At 44.3% G+C, this 12,822-nt stretch overlaps 1 protein-coding gene across 5 annotated transcripts in view; it reads right to left on the bottom strand.

The window, feature by feature from the left end:
* Positions 1-1,313: 1,313 nt before the first annotated feature.
* Positions 1,314-12,822, bottom strand: part of CEP112 (centrosomal protein 112) — a 391,861-nt gene continuing 380,352 nt past the window's right edge. For all 5 annotated transcript variants that reach the window (XM_084751376.1, XM_084751377.1, XM_084751378.1 and 2 more), the window contains 3 exons: positions 5,888-5,989; positions 2,516-2,580; positions 1,314-1,731 (listed from right to left, as the gene is read on the bottom strand). In XM_084751376.1, the coding sequence (XP_084607502.1) occupies positions 1,728-1,731; positions 2,516-2,580; positions 5,888-5,989 (171 nt within the window). In that variant the 3' untranslated portion in view covers positions 1,314-1,727. The remainder of the gene's footprint in view (positions 1,732-2,515; positions 2,581-5,887; positions 5,990-12,822) is intronic.

The following is a 12,822-nucleotide window of genomic DNA, read 5'->3' as shown; positions in this document are numbered from 1 at the left end:
GTAATGTCAAAGGTTCACCAGCGTTTGTAATTTCATAACCCTTGAAATAAGGAAAAGAAAGAATAGCAGGCAAGTTTCCAAAACACCTACTGATATTTACTCACGGAAAACAAATATTCCTAAGTGGGAGTTCCAATTCTAGCAAACAAAACAACCCAGAAAGTATTTTCATTTCAGGCCACTAAGAACCTTGACATCCTCTGACCTCAGCCTTCTTTGCATGGTCCCCACAGAAGCACTTAAAATTAACCATACAGCCTTCTTTGTTCCAAGTGCAAAGTCACTACTCGAGTATCAACTGTCCTCACTGCTTAGGCAGCTTTAGTAGCAGTTGTGATGGTTTTTGCCTTGTGTGAATATTCTCAAAGCCTGTATGATCATTCACAGGACACAGATTTATGTTCCTCAAGGAGGTGTTGGGGGGAGGAGGACATCTGAGAGCCACCAGGAAAGTAGCATCTCTAAAAAGATGCCTTAGCACAAGATGCCAGCCTCCTACTAATGGCCACCGCACAGCCTGCCCTGCCCTGGCATTGGAGGAGGCTATAAAACCTGGTTACCTTATCTTCCTCACGTCTCAGACAAGGTACAAGAAATCACAACTAGTCCTTGGACAGTGAGCAATGGGCAAATTTGGGCTTGGGAAAGAGAAAGTAATTTTGAATAAGTAAAAAATAAATTCTCTTCCCTGTTTAAAAAAAAAATATATATATATATATATCTCAAACAAGATGATTACAGCCCCACCCCTCCCACTCACTACATTTTTAGAGTGGCTCAAAAGGCCCATGGCACACCCCAGGCTCACGCAAATCAAACAGGAGCATCTTTTTAACTGCAACTTAGAATTTCCTTGGCAAACCAGGGCAGAGCAATCAACCCAGGACTGGCTTAAACATCATTCATAAGAGCAACACATTGCAGACAAACAAGACCAATGGACAGGTGTGGCTGCTTGCCCATAGGCTGTGTCCTCAAAACATGGCCAACTTCCGTTAGGCTTTCTTAAGGGTCATGGACAGATGTGACAATCAAAGTAGCAACCATAAAGGAGACATCAAGAAAGTCCCAGGAAAACCAGAGCTGCTGCATGCCGTTCCTGTCCTACAGTCCTGCAGCCCCAAGGGCCCGACTGGAGACCCTAACAACAAGCATGACCCAGAGATTTGACCCTAGACACCAGTTCCGTGACGAGATTATGAATTGCTCCTCCAAAGCAGAAATTGAGATGTTCAGTGTTTGTTGGGGAAAACTACCATGCACATGCCGTACTTAGCAGATGAGGGGAGACAAAATGTAAAAAGAAAACAGAATAGTACAAAATGGCATTTTAATATATGAACAATAAACATGAAACAACATGAACAGTTAAGCATTTTGATATGATCCTACAATCGTGATTCTTGCCATTCACAACTTGTAAAGCCCTTGCAAAGCATCACCGAGGCATGCCACCAGGGACATCCCCCAACACAAGCAGTCTCTAGCACGTACTCCGATACAAATATGGGGTCAAAAAGAGGAGATGGTAAAACATAACTTAGGCAGACACAAATAAAGCCAACCCAGTGTATGAATGATGCATGTTTTTATGATCTTAATTACACTTAAGCATTAAAAAAAAAAGCCATTGATCTCACAGTTTACAATATCCAAATCTTCAAACTTGCTGGATGAAGCGCACAGAGCAGCCCAGACGATCTCATCTGTCACACTGTCCCATGCAGCTACCTGGAAATCAAAAGCCCACGTTAGGGTTTTTAGTCAATTGTAAAATGTGTTACAATTCTGAAGGAGTTGGAGGTTCAAAAGGGTATTTGCTATCAAAATTTCATCACGTATGCCTATAAGCAACTGATCTTATCATCATCGGGCACACAGAATCTTTTGAAAAGTAAATGATTCACAAGCTCACTCCTTTTATTTCGATGCCAAGTAAGCAGCCTCGTCTGTGACTGCACTTAAAAGCAAAGCTGCCTGACTGAACTGGACCATCAGTAAACATCACCTTGCTAAGGTGATGTCACTGGGAACCTTTAAGAAGGTCTCCGGCATCCCACAGCTCTGCACACTGCGACACTCCATCACTGTGAATATTTAACATCACAGAGCCATTGACTTATTCTGGTCTGGAGAACAGTGCCAAACCCCCAGGGATAAGGGGCTTTGAAGCTGTGTGCCATCACAGAGAGTAGCTTCATGCCACAGTCTTAAAGGAAGATGGTGTCTCCTTCAGTCCACAGCTGGGCTTTAAGACCACACCTTGCCTGACTGCCCAGGTGAGGTCCCTACCTACTTGCCACACCCGAGATCCCCAAATCTTGTTCTGATTAATCTAAGCCCTGTGATTAAAGAGGTGGTGACTTCTCAAAGACAAGCTGTTCATTAAAAGTGTCTTCCTTTGGAGACTTATCTTGTGTCTAGACATTTCTGTGAAGCCTTGCATGTCAAGCTAAGAGTCTCCAGGGGTACATAGTACAAATTAATTGGAAGGCATTTCATTCACTGCTCATACCTTCTGCCTTGGTAGGTGGTCAGTTCTTCTTGAAGGATGGATGCCCTCTTTTGTAGAAAGTTGACCTAGAAAGACATCTTTGTATGAGAAAATGTAAGCACACATGTCAATACTGCACACATAGCATATTAGGATTTTATTTAAACTCAGACAATTCCCTGGTTAAAACTCAGAGGAAGTGAGTATTAATACTGCATTTTCCTACATTTGGTCATATCTTGTCCCTACTGAATCCATTAAAGGCCACAGAATCAACTACACACTGTATCACAGAAGACGTCTTAATTTGGTGCCATCCTATGTTTGTGTCTCCCTCTCTCCTCATGACCTTCCCGCCACTGCCACCTTATGCCATGTCATTCACACTCTGTTATCCTTTGGCTAGAGCCATTTCTCACTTTGGAACTTTTGATGAAAACTCTATTTGCCCTCCATGGCTGGCTCAAACGTCAGCCCTTCCATTACTTGCCAACTGCTCACAGCCACTCAGTCCTGTCCCAAGCCAGCGGTCCCTCCTTTGCATCCTGTGCCTATGTTTTCATGTCTGTCCCCAAATCTAAGAGCCTCCCCCCGAGGCCCCAGCTTCTTTTACAGGGCTGGGCACGTAGCTGGCATGTGCTAGCTGTTTAATGAGTGAATGAGAAGAAAATTACTGCTCTCTGCGAGCCTCCAGTCCATCCTGGGGATCCCCTGAGGTTAGAGATGGGGTTGTGGAACAGAAAGAGTCTGAGCTTTTCCTGGAGTTAGGCCAACTCGAGTTCCATCCCTGGCTTGGCCTCTAAGGCTCTAGGAAGGTTACTCAGCTCTTGCTGTGTCATCTGCGAAACGGGGTTCATGACAGCTGCTTCTCAGGGTTATGAGTGTGGTGAGCTGGGCCTCACAGCAAATGCCCAGTACAGACTCCACAGTAGGTACCATAATGGCGGGGAGGCGTGGAGGGGAGGAGAAGCTGTTGTCCAGCATGATTTCGTCAGTGAGATCTTCACTGTACCTATGACTACTCTGAAGCATAAACGTCTATTGGAGTGATGACACCTATATATCAGGCGTCGATTCAAAATACCTCATCCGATCACATAAAAACAGTTTTGGGACAGTATATACTATCATCTAACATAATCAAGAGTCAGTGGCATTTGATCTGCTCAGAAATGTTTACTTTTGCTTCTTTGGGCTGAGCTGAAACCATGGCAACGGCTGGTTCTGAGGCATAGTTATGCAAGAGTACAGCTGGCAGAACCAAAAAAAACGTGCTTGAAAGAGAGGCAAGCACAGCCTGCCCAAATGGATGTGTCCCTGGGCTTGCTTATTTGTAATAGCGACCAGCTCTTCATTTTATTCGATTGCTCAAATGACCCACAGGACAATTGATCATTTTGACAGATGCAAGGATCACACTGCTTTAACTTTCTTCCCTGGCCTGCATTGCAATCGATTGGAATTCCAACAATTTTCAAAAACACAGGCACCTGTGCTTTCAAACTAAATCTGCTCACTCTAAGGCCTGGGACTCCTCCGCACAGCTGCCAACTCTGAGCCCCCCTCCCCCTCCCTGTGCAGCTGGCAGCACTCCCCCCCCCCCACCCCCTCTCTCTCTGGGTCAACATCCAGTTCCAGGAGGTTGCAGTGGCTTCTATTACAGTGAAGCGATATGAACAATAACAGAAGCCATGCAGGTGGGCATTGGGCTCCTCCCCCTCCCCCACCCGCCAATCTAAGAATCTCCTCTGAGGGCGTCAGGCCCTCACAGCTGGCCCCATGGACATTCTGCTAGGCTGATGGGTAAACCACACCTCTAGTGCTCGCCTTCCTGTTGTGCTCTCCTCCACCGCCATTTGTTTTCGTGGGCAGAGGCGAGCACAGCAGAGCCTATGAGTGGCCTCCAAAGGCAACAGTTACAGCAGTGGGAGTACTGATGGGGAGAACCAGTCCCTGCAGCCTCCTCAGGAGGGAAGGGGGCAGGACTGTTGGGAGTCTCAGGCCGGCCTGCGGTGCCTAGTAAGTTTTAGGTCAGTCTGACCCAAACAAATCTCACAGTCTTCCCTCACCCTCCCCTACTTCCCCTTATATGTAGCCCTGGCCCCGGAACTTGCTACATAGACCAAGCTAGCCTTGAGCTCACAGAGATCACCTGCCTCTGTCTTCCCACTGCTGGGACAACAGGTGTGCACTGCCATGTTTGTCTTCATATCCTCATCCTGCATCTGATAAACGCCCCATGTGAGTATACCACACTGCACTGGTTACTTTAGTTTCAGTGAGCAGCTGCCATGTGCCTGGTACAGTTCTTAGCATTCAGAGGGCAGAAACCCTTCCCTTGTGGAGCCATTACAGGGCTTTGTATATCTCAAGTTCCCCATGTGTTAGAAATGGGACTATGCAGGTTCCTTATGGGGGAACTGTAAACTTAAAGGTAGGTGGGTGTGGTGCTGTACACTTAATCCCAGTGCTCGGGAGGCAGAGCAGGCAGATCTCTGTGAGTTTGAGGCCAGTCTGGTCTACATAGTGGGTTTCAGGATAACTAGAGCTATGTAGAGACATTTTCTAAAGAAACAAAACAAAACAAACAAACAAACAAACCTTCTGCCCCCAAAACAATAAACAAATACCCCCAAAATACACATACACAAAAGCTCTCATAGGCTATCAATGCATAAACGCAACACCTTTAATCCCAGTACTGAGGCAGCAGAAGCAGTTCAAGCCCAGACTGGCCCACACAATGAGTTCCAGGCCAGCTGGCACTACAGGGTAAAACCCTGTCTCAAACTCTCCCCACCACCAAAACCAAAAGCAAAAATCCTTAAGACAATGCTCAATACAGAAGTACGTTGGGTATTTCGTTTGTTTTGAGAAAGTTTTTTTTGCTATGTAGTCCAGACTGGCTCTGAATTTGTGATGCTCTTGCCTCAGCTTCCCAAGTGTTCATTTCTCACCTTACATTTTAGGAACCACACACTTCAACAAGAAACATTAAACTTAATTGTTTGATCATCTTAATGTAAATCTGCCTTGGACTTAAACTATATACCTTTGAAAGCATACCTATAAAACATACTAGAAAAATGCTTCTAAATTAACGATACTTTTGTCCCTCTATATCAGCACAGCAAAGGACTAGCAACGTGCTACAGAATGGCATTTTAGACCCTCAACAAAAAAGAAAAGGTGAAATTGCACTGGACTGAGAATGAATCAAAGGTGCCATGGCTGACCCAGTTTCAGGGGACTAACCCAGTTCATGCTGGTGATGGGGGAAACGTGGTTCACAGTGATTCCTGGTAGCAGGGCAGAATCAGGCGATTTGCACCTTTCTTTTCAGAATGTGTGCCCCACCTACATTGTAGAACATTGCTCAGCTTTAGGAGTTACCTGTGACTTTAGAGAGGAAATGGTGTCCTCAAGTTCTTGTCTTAGAGATGCTGGCATTAGCCCTTTGAATTTTGTTTCATATTCTTGTCGTATGTACATGATCTAAAATGGAAAAAAATGTATCTTTATACCTCAGAAATGTCTGTTTTGGATTTAAGAAATCTTAGAAAAGTATCTGTTCAATCCCAGTTTTCTATATTTGTTGTCAAAAGCATACAGTAACACGACAAAAACAAAGAATTACATATACAGGTAAGCTGACCGGCTTGAGCATGTGACTCTGGCACACCGTCCCTGGACTAATACTCTCTTTTAAACTCCCTGTTCACTGGGGCTGGAGAGATGGCTCAGCTTGCTGCTCTTCCTCTGGACCAAGGTTCAGTTCCCAGCACTGATGTAACAACTCATAGCTGCCTATTGCTCCGGTCACAGCAGAGCTGACACCCTCCTCTGGGCTCCACAGGTACCAGGCACACACATGGTGCACATGCATAGCACGGAGGCAAAATGCTCACACATAAAATAAAATAAAGGGTAAGAGAGGGTAGTGGAAGTGATACCTTTGGAAGACTTGCATGGGTGTCACATGCATGTGGACATACAGAAGTGGCTTCCTACAGCTACCTTCCTTGTAATGTAAGATGTAATAGAATTACTTTAAAGACTGACTATATATATTATGTGTGAGTTAACAAATGCTAAAGCTGAGTTGCAGTATATTATATACATAATAGCTCATCAAACAACTGGAAACAGAGAAATAATACTAGGGAAATGTATACAACTGAATTCAGGTGGGCAGGGCAGGCTTACAGATTTGCTAGGATTAAGTTAAAATCATTGTCCTGTAAATGTTCATTCTTCTTCCACTAAACTGAACTAAGGAAGAAATATGTTACAGTAATTATTTTCATTAACTACTTAAATTCCATGGCAACTGTGCTAGAGCAAATAGTTTTTACTTGTGGCCTGTGATTACAGATGAGAGCGTGGAAAAAACAAACAAACAAACAAACAAAACAAAAGCTGGCACAGTAAAAAAAAAATTAAATGTAAGGTGTTTTTGGCAGCACTTGCCCATGTTGCATTTTGTGACTTAGATGCAGTCTGGGTTCTGAACACAGAACATATGCACACTGCATATCACACAAGCACCGCTAATGAACATTGTCTGAGACACAGTGGTCCAGAGTCAAGGCTGTCATGTGCAGTGCCTTTACTGCAATACAGTTTTTTGTTCTCATAGAAGTGTAACGGTTTGATTATAGGAAACAAAGACTTTCAGTATTTTCCTATTGTCATTCCTCAGCAAGTGCCAGATTAGTATCTTTAAAAAAACTGTTTATTAAAAATATATTTTAAACATTAATTTGAATAATTTTTATTTATGTGCAAGTGTGTGTCTGTGTGAGTGTATGCCGCCACTTGTGTGTGGGTGTCCATCAAGGCCAGAAGGGGACACTGGACACTTGGAACTGGGGTTGCAGGTGGTTTTGAACTGCTTAACATGGGGTCAGCAAACTGAACTTAGGTCATCTGGATGAAGCAAGCGCTTTTAACCCCACAGATTTTTTTTCTCCAAAAGTTCTTTGTGTGAGTGTGAATGTTTAAGTGGGTGCAAGCATGCCATGTTCATGTGTGGAGGGTAGAGGACAACTTGGTGGTGTTGAGTCTCTCCTTTCACCTTTGTGTGGATTCCAGAGATGGAACTGAGGTGGCCAACTACCATGGTAAGCACCTTTCCCTGCTAAGCCATGTTGATGCCTAGATTAATATGTTTTAGATTGTACTGTGCTAAGACTGTTTGATCTTAAAGACTGTCAAGTTGTTGACTTTCATACAAAATGATTAATGAATTTTGGCTTAGGATTAAACAGAATTTCCTGCAATTTCTGATATGGTCCTAAATACACATCAACCATGTTTTTTTACTATGTATTTATTTTCATTATTGACTATTACAAAGTCAAAATATTGATAGACTTTGAAAAACATTAAGGATTTTCTATATCATGCTCATCAAATATTTAGCAAGAATTTAACTTTTTATGTAAAACTAGACAATTACATCTATTTCATTAGTATATAAAACTACTTTTGTCTTAAGAAAGTGAAAAAATTACATGTATACCAAAGACGTCTTTTAAGGTCTTGATTTAATATTAGTAAACGTTTTACTTGTATATCTATTTTATATAGTTATATATCTAGTATCATATAAAATCTCTCAGATGAAAGGGGTTGTAAGAGAAAAAACTTAATAAAAGTTTAAAATATAAGTTTTTAAAAGAATTATGTTATTTCTATGTATGTATGTGTGTGTGCGTGTGTGTGTATGCACATGCAAGAGCATACATGTATATGAACATGTGTGTCCAGGTTAAAAATACACACTTTATAAACCATGTCTTTAGGACAGCATTTGCAGCATAGGCTACAAGCTGAGTAATAGTTTTTTATAACACCTGAAATTTTGTGTTTCTGCTTTTAAATGGGACGCAATGCTTTATTTTGTGCATCTTTGTTAAGATCTGCCTCCTTGGTAGGATATTTGAAGAGTAACTTTGCTAGGTATAAACGGGCTTCACTTCTGCTGCCAGAACTCTAGATTCTTCTATTATAATTTTTTTATTTTTTATTTTTTAATTCTTGTCTGTGACCTTTTGGTGATTCTGTCTCTGTCTCCCATCTCAAAGTAGGGGTGCTGGGATTACAGATGTGGACCTCTGCATTTGGCTTTTGTTTGTTAAACATGAGTACAGGGGACTGAAGTCAGGTCATCGGGCTTGGGTTGCTAGTATGTTTACCTGCTGTGCCATCTCAGGAGCTCTATGTTCTTGCTTACTTGGTAGGGTTTTGCCACTGCATCCATCTACACTTCTGGATCTTGAGGCTTCCTCTTCTGGGCTAATAACAGGGAAGCTAGTCCTAGGGGCTCAAGTCTGAGACTTGAGGCCACATAGGCCAGGGCCTGGTGAGGGTCTCCCTGGTGATGTCTGTGCACGTCTTTGCTGTATGCACATGGTAAGCTCTAGCCTCTTCCTCTTCTTATAACATAGTCTCATTCTGACCTAATTAGCTCCCAAAGGTTCCATCTGCAAAATCCCTGGGGACTGAGGGCTCACCACATGAATTGGGGTGTGTGTGTACGCAGGCATGCAGTCCATATGGGCAGACTGCTCCAGATCTCTGCCTACAACTTGGGTCTATAAATGGGAAATTGTTATTTGATGCCAAGTGACTGAATTTAGGGGAAGGATGCCAGGTCAAAGCTTGATCTCTGGATTTCTACCAATGAGAAGAGTAGGGGAGGTTCAGGCAGATTACCTCATGCTCCTAGTCACTCAGAACCTGTCCTCCTAATCTTTGGTTTATTGGAAGGCCATCAAGCAAATGGAATATGGTTAGTGTGTGATCCTAGTGAGGAGAAAGAAGAGAAGACGAGGAGAGTTGGGTTCACGGTATATGCTGTGCTTCTGAAGAAGGGGAAAGGGTGAGCAGTGTAGTAGGCGGGGACACAGGTGAGCAGTGTGGTGGGTGGAGACACAGGTGAGCAGTGTGGTGGGCGGAGACACAGGTGAGCAGTGTGGTGGGCAGAGACACAGGTGAGCAGTGTGGTGGGTGGAGACACAGGTGAGCAGTGTGGTGGGCGGAGACACAGGTGAGCAGTGTGGTGGGCGGAGACACAGGTGAGCAGTGTGGTGGGCAGAGACACAGGTGAGCAGTGTGGTGGGCAGAGACACAGGTGAGCAGTGTGGTGGGCGGAGACACAGGTGAGCAGTGTGGTGGGCGGAGACACAGGGGAGCAGTGTGGTGGGCAGGGATACAGGTGAGCAGTGTGGTGGGCAGGGATACAGGGGAGCAGTGTGGTGGCAGAGACACAGGTGAGCAGTGTGGTAGGCGGGGATACAGGGGAGCAGTGTGGTAGGCGGGGATACAGGTGAGCAGTGTGGTAGGCAGGGATACAGGGGAGCAGTGTGGTGGCGGAGACACAGGTGAGCAGTGTGGTAGGCGGGGACACAGGTGAGCAGTGTGGTGGGCGGAGACACAGATGAGCAGTGTGGTGGGCAGACTTCTCAGGGGTTTGAAGAGCAGGTTAGATGCCATAGGCAGGAGCAGGATACAGGAACGGAGGTTAGCTAGCTGCTTTTGGGGGCAATATAAACAGAAAGGGCATTTGCCTTTGTACAGCAAAAAGTTTCTGCACTGGCACTTTAGAGGAGTGAGGATTTAGAACTTACATGTCTGACTTTCTGGTTTGAAGAATAAAAATGAAAGAAACAGTGGTAAAAGATGATGCAGGAAAAAAAAATCTGCAGTGCAGCTAAGAAAATGCAATGCCTTCTAAGAAATGTCATCATTATCAGGGTTAAGGTGTTCTGTGTTGCCACAGCAACTGCCAAGGAAGATCCATTTTAGGAAGGGTGCTCTCTTCAGCACAGCTTATATGGTTTGAATCTAAAAGATAAAGTGAAAATATAAAGTAACCATAATTTCCTAACCACTTTTAATGTTCATTCCTGCTCTTTCTTCAGTACAGTCCTCGCTTGGCTCTTTGTTCTAAGCATGTCTCCCAGTGCATCTTGCTGGAAGTCCTCCTTTGCTTGTGAAGATGGACCAGTTTCTGACAGGAGGGAGGGAAGTGGTTCCTGGGTGGGCCAGATACTGCCCCTCCCGGAGGCAAGTGGGTGGCTGGGGAGCTAAGCAGCTGCTAACCTCAATGTTTAAAGGGCAGCATGGGTGACTTTGGGGGAAATGGCGATCTTTGCAGTGTTCTGGGCCTGTGGAGAGAATGGTGGCTTCAAAGTGACAGAACCACTTGGACCTAGTGCTTTCATTACCATTAGATGCTCTAAGTCTAGCTTTGGGGGATCAAATGATTCTCTAGCATTAAAAAGAAAGTAGAGGTCTGCTGAAGCTACTTAGAATGGCAACATACTTAGGAAGCATGAGAAAGCGGCCAGATACTCAAAGAGAAAATGACTAGTAAGTGCCCAAGTCTGATCATGAACCGAAGATTCAAATGCATAATAAACACAGAGGTTGTAATGAGAAATAAAGCACAGGAAGACTAGCATTTGGAGCATTTGCATACACACTGCACACCTTGTTTTGCGATGGAGACAGAGAGGCTCAGTGGCATTACTGATTGCTTGCACACAGGTGCTTTCAGCATCTCATCTGAGGAATGATATGGACACATTATGTTGCTACACATTTATCAGGCCTCTAGTAACTTTCTCCTCTCTGCTCCATCCAAGGTTGGAGTGAAGAGTGTGACAGGACCTAAGTCAGTCAGGATGTCACAAATGACTGATTAGGGCCTAGGCACAGGATCCATACCCAAACCATGAACATCACAAAGTGTCAGCTCTCTGATTTCATCCACTTGACTTTTCCTCAGGGGATGTCGGTAATGCTGCTGCTATCTTGCTATAGCAGAGTGAGAAACAGACCAACGGTAAAGCCAGGGACAGAAGAACTGAGAACTAGAGCGAGAAACTGGCCCCTTTAACACACCTCCCTAAGTTAGCATTTTTCTGACATATTCTAGCTTTTGTCAGTTGTGACCTTAATAGCATAGATCAAAACAATGCAGACTAATCAAAATATTAACTTGCATTATATGTGTTGCATCCATTAGATCAAAGGTCCGTGAGCCTCAGGCTGCAAGTTCACCAATGCAGGTACATGCCTGTAATTCCAGCCTAGAGAGGCTGAGACAGGAGCATCAAGGGTTCCAGGTCAGATGTCCCCTGGATGGGGAGGCCTGGTGGCACTCAGAGGAAGGATAGCAGGCTACCAAGAAGAGACTTGATACCCTATGAGCATATACAGGGGGAGGAGGACCCCCTCAGTCACAGTCACAGGGCAGGGGAGTAGGGGGAAAGCGGGAGGGAGGGAGGAATGGGAGGATACAAGGGATGGGATAACTATTGAGATGTAAAATGAATGAATTAATAAAAAAAATAAAGAGTTCCAGGTCAGTCTGGGCTATATATAGACACCCTGACTTAACAAATACATAAAAATAAAAAACTCAAACCCATCCAAACTGAAACCAAAACAGAATTTCAGTCTGTAGACCAAGTTGGCCACCTGCCAGTTTTGTAAATAAGGTTTTACTGGAACACAAGCTATTTCTGAGTGCCCATGCCAGAGTTTAATGGTCACGGCAGGGCCCCTATGGCTCCTAAGCCCTGTTTGTAACTTGGCTCTTTACACAAAGTTGGCTGCTCCCTGAACTATATGAACTGTCAGTGTCACAGGGTAGAGGCCGTGTTAATTTTGCTGATGGCTGAAGCCCCAAGGCTTAGCACGGTGCCTGTCATATGGTGGCAACTCAATAAATATTTGCTGCTGAATGAATCCAAACCTCAGTTCCCACAACTGCTGGTGTTAAGTCGGTCTTTATCTTAAAATGACAGGATTCTCAGAAAGTCTAGAGTAAATTAATCACAAAAGCTTTCCCTAAATACAAAGAGCAGATTCTTTCATCACAGAATTGCAGTTCTTAATCAGCACGGTGACTATTAATAAGTAGGCCAGCTTCAAAGCTGAGAAAGTTGGAGGCAAACACCCAAGCCTACAGAGCTGCTGAGATCAAAAGGGATCTGGGAGATTCCCGGGAAGGCGGGAGTTGGTTCCATCTAGACTGCATCCGTCCATGCCTCGCCTGCACTACTATCAGACGTTCTACAGAAGTGTGATAGGAAATGGCCCAGGCCGCCTTCATCTGCACCAAAATGCCAGATTTTTTTCTGCCTAGAATTTTCCCTTTCTGTTTTCATTTCTCATGTTTCTCTTCCATAATATCAGTCTCAGTGTTTCTGCTTTGTTAGGTGGACAGGTACTGTAAGAACTTCTCTCCCTCCATGAAAGGCTGGCTTGGGTCTTAAAGGGCCAGGCTGCACACAGGAGTGCTGTCTGCAGAG

Source organism: Acomys minous (genome assembly GCF_964271855.1).
Source record: "Acomys minous genome assembly, chromosome: 12".
NCBI classification, from domain to species: domain Eukaryota; kingdom Metazoa; phylum Chordata; class Mammalia; order Rodentia; family Muridae; genus Acomys; species Acomys minous.
The sequence above is the reverse complement of the archived record's forward strand: the minus strand, read 5'-3'. Positions and strand labels throughout refer to the sequence as shown.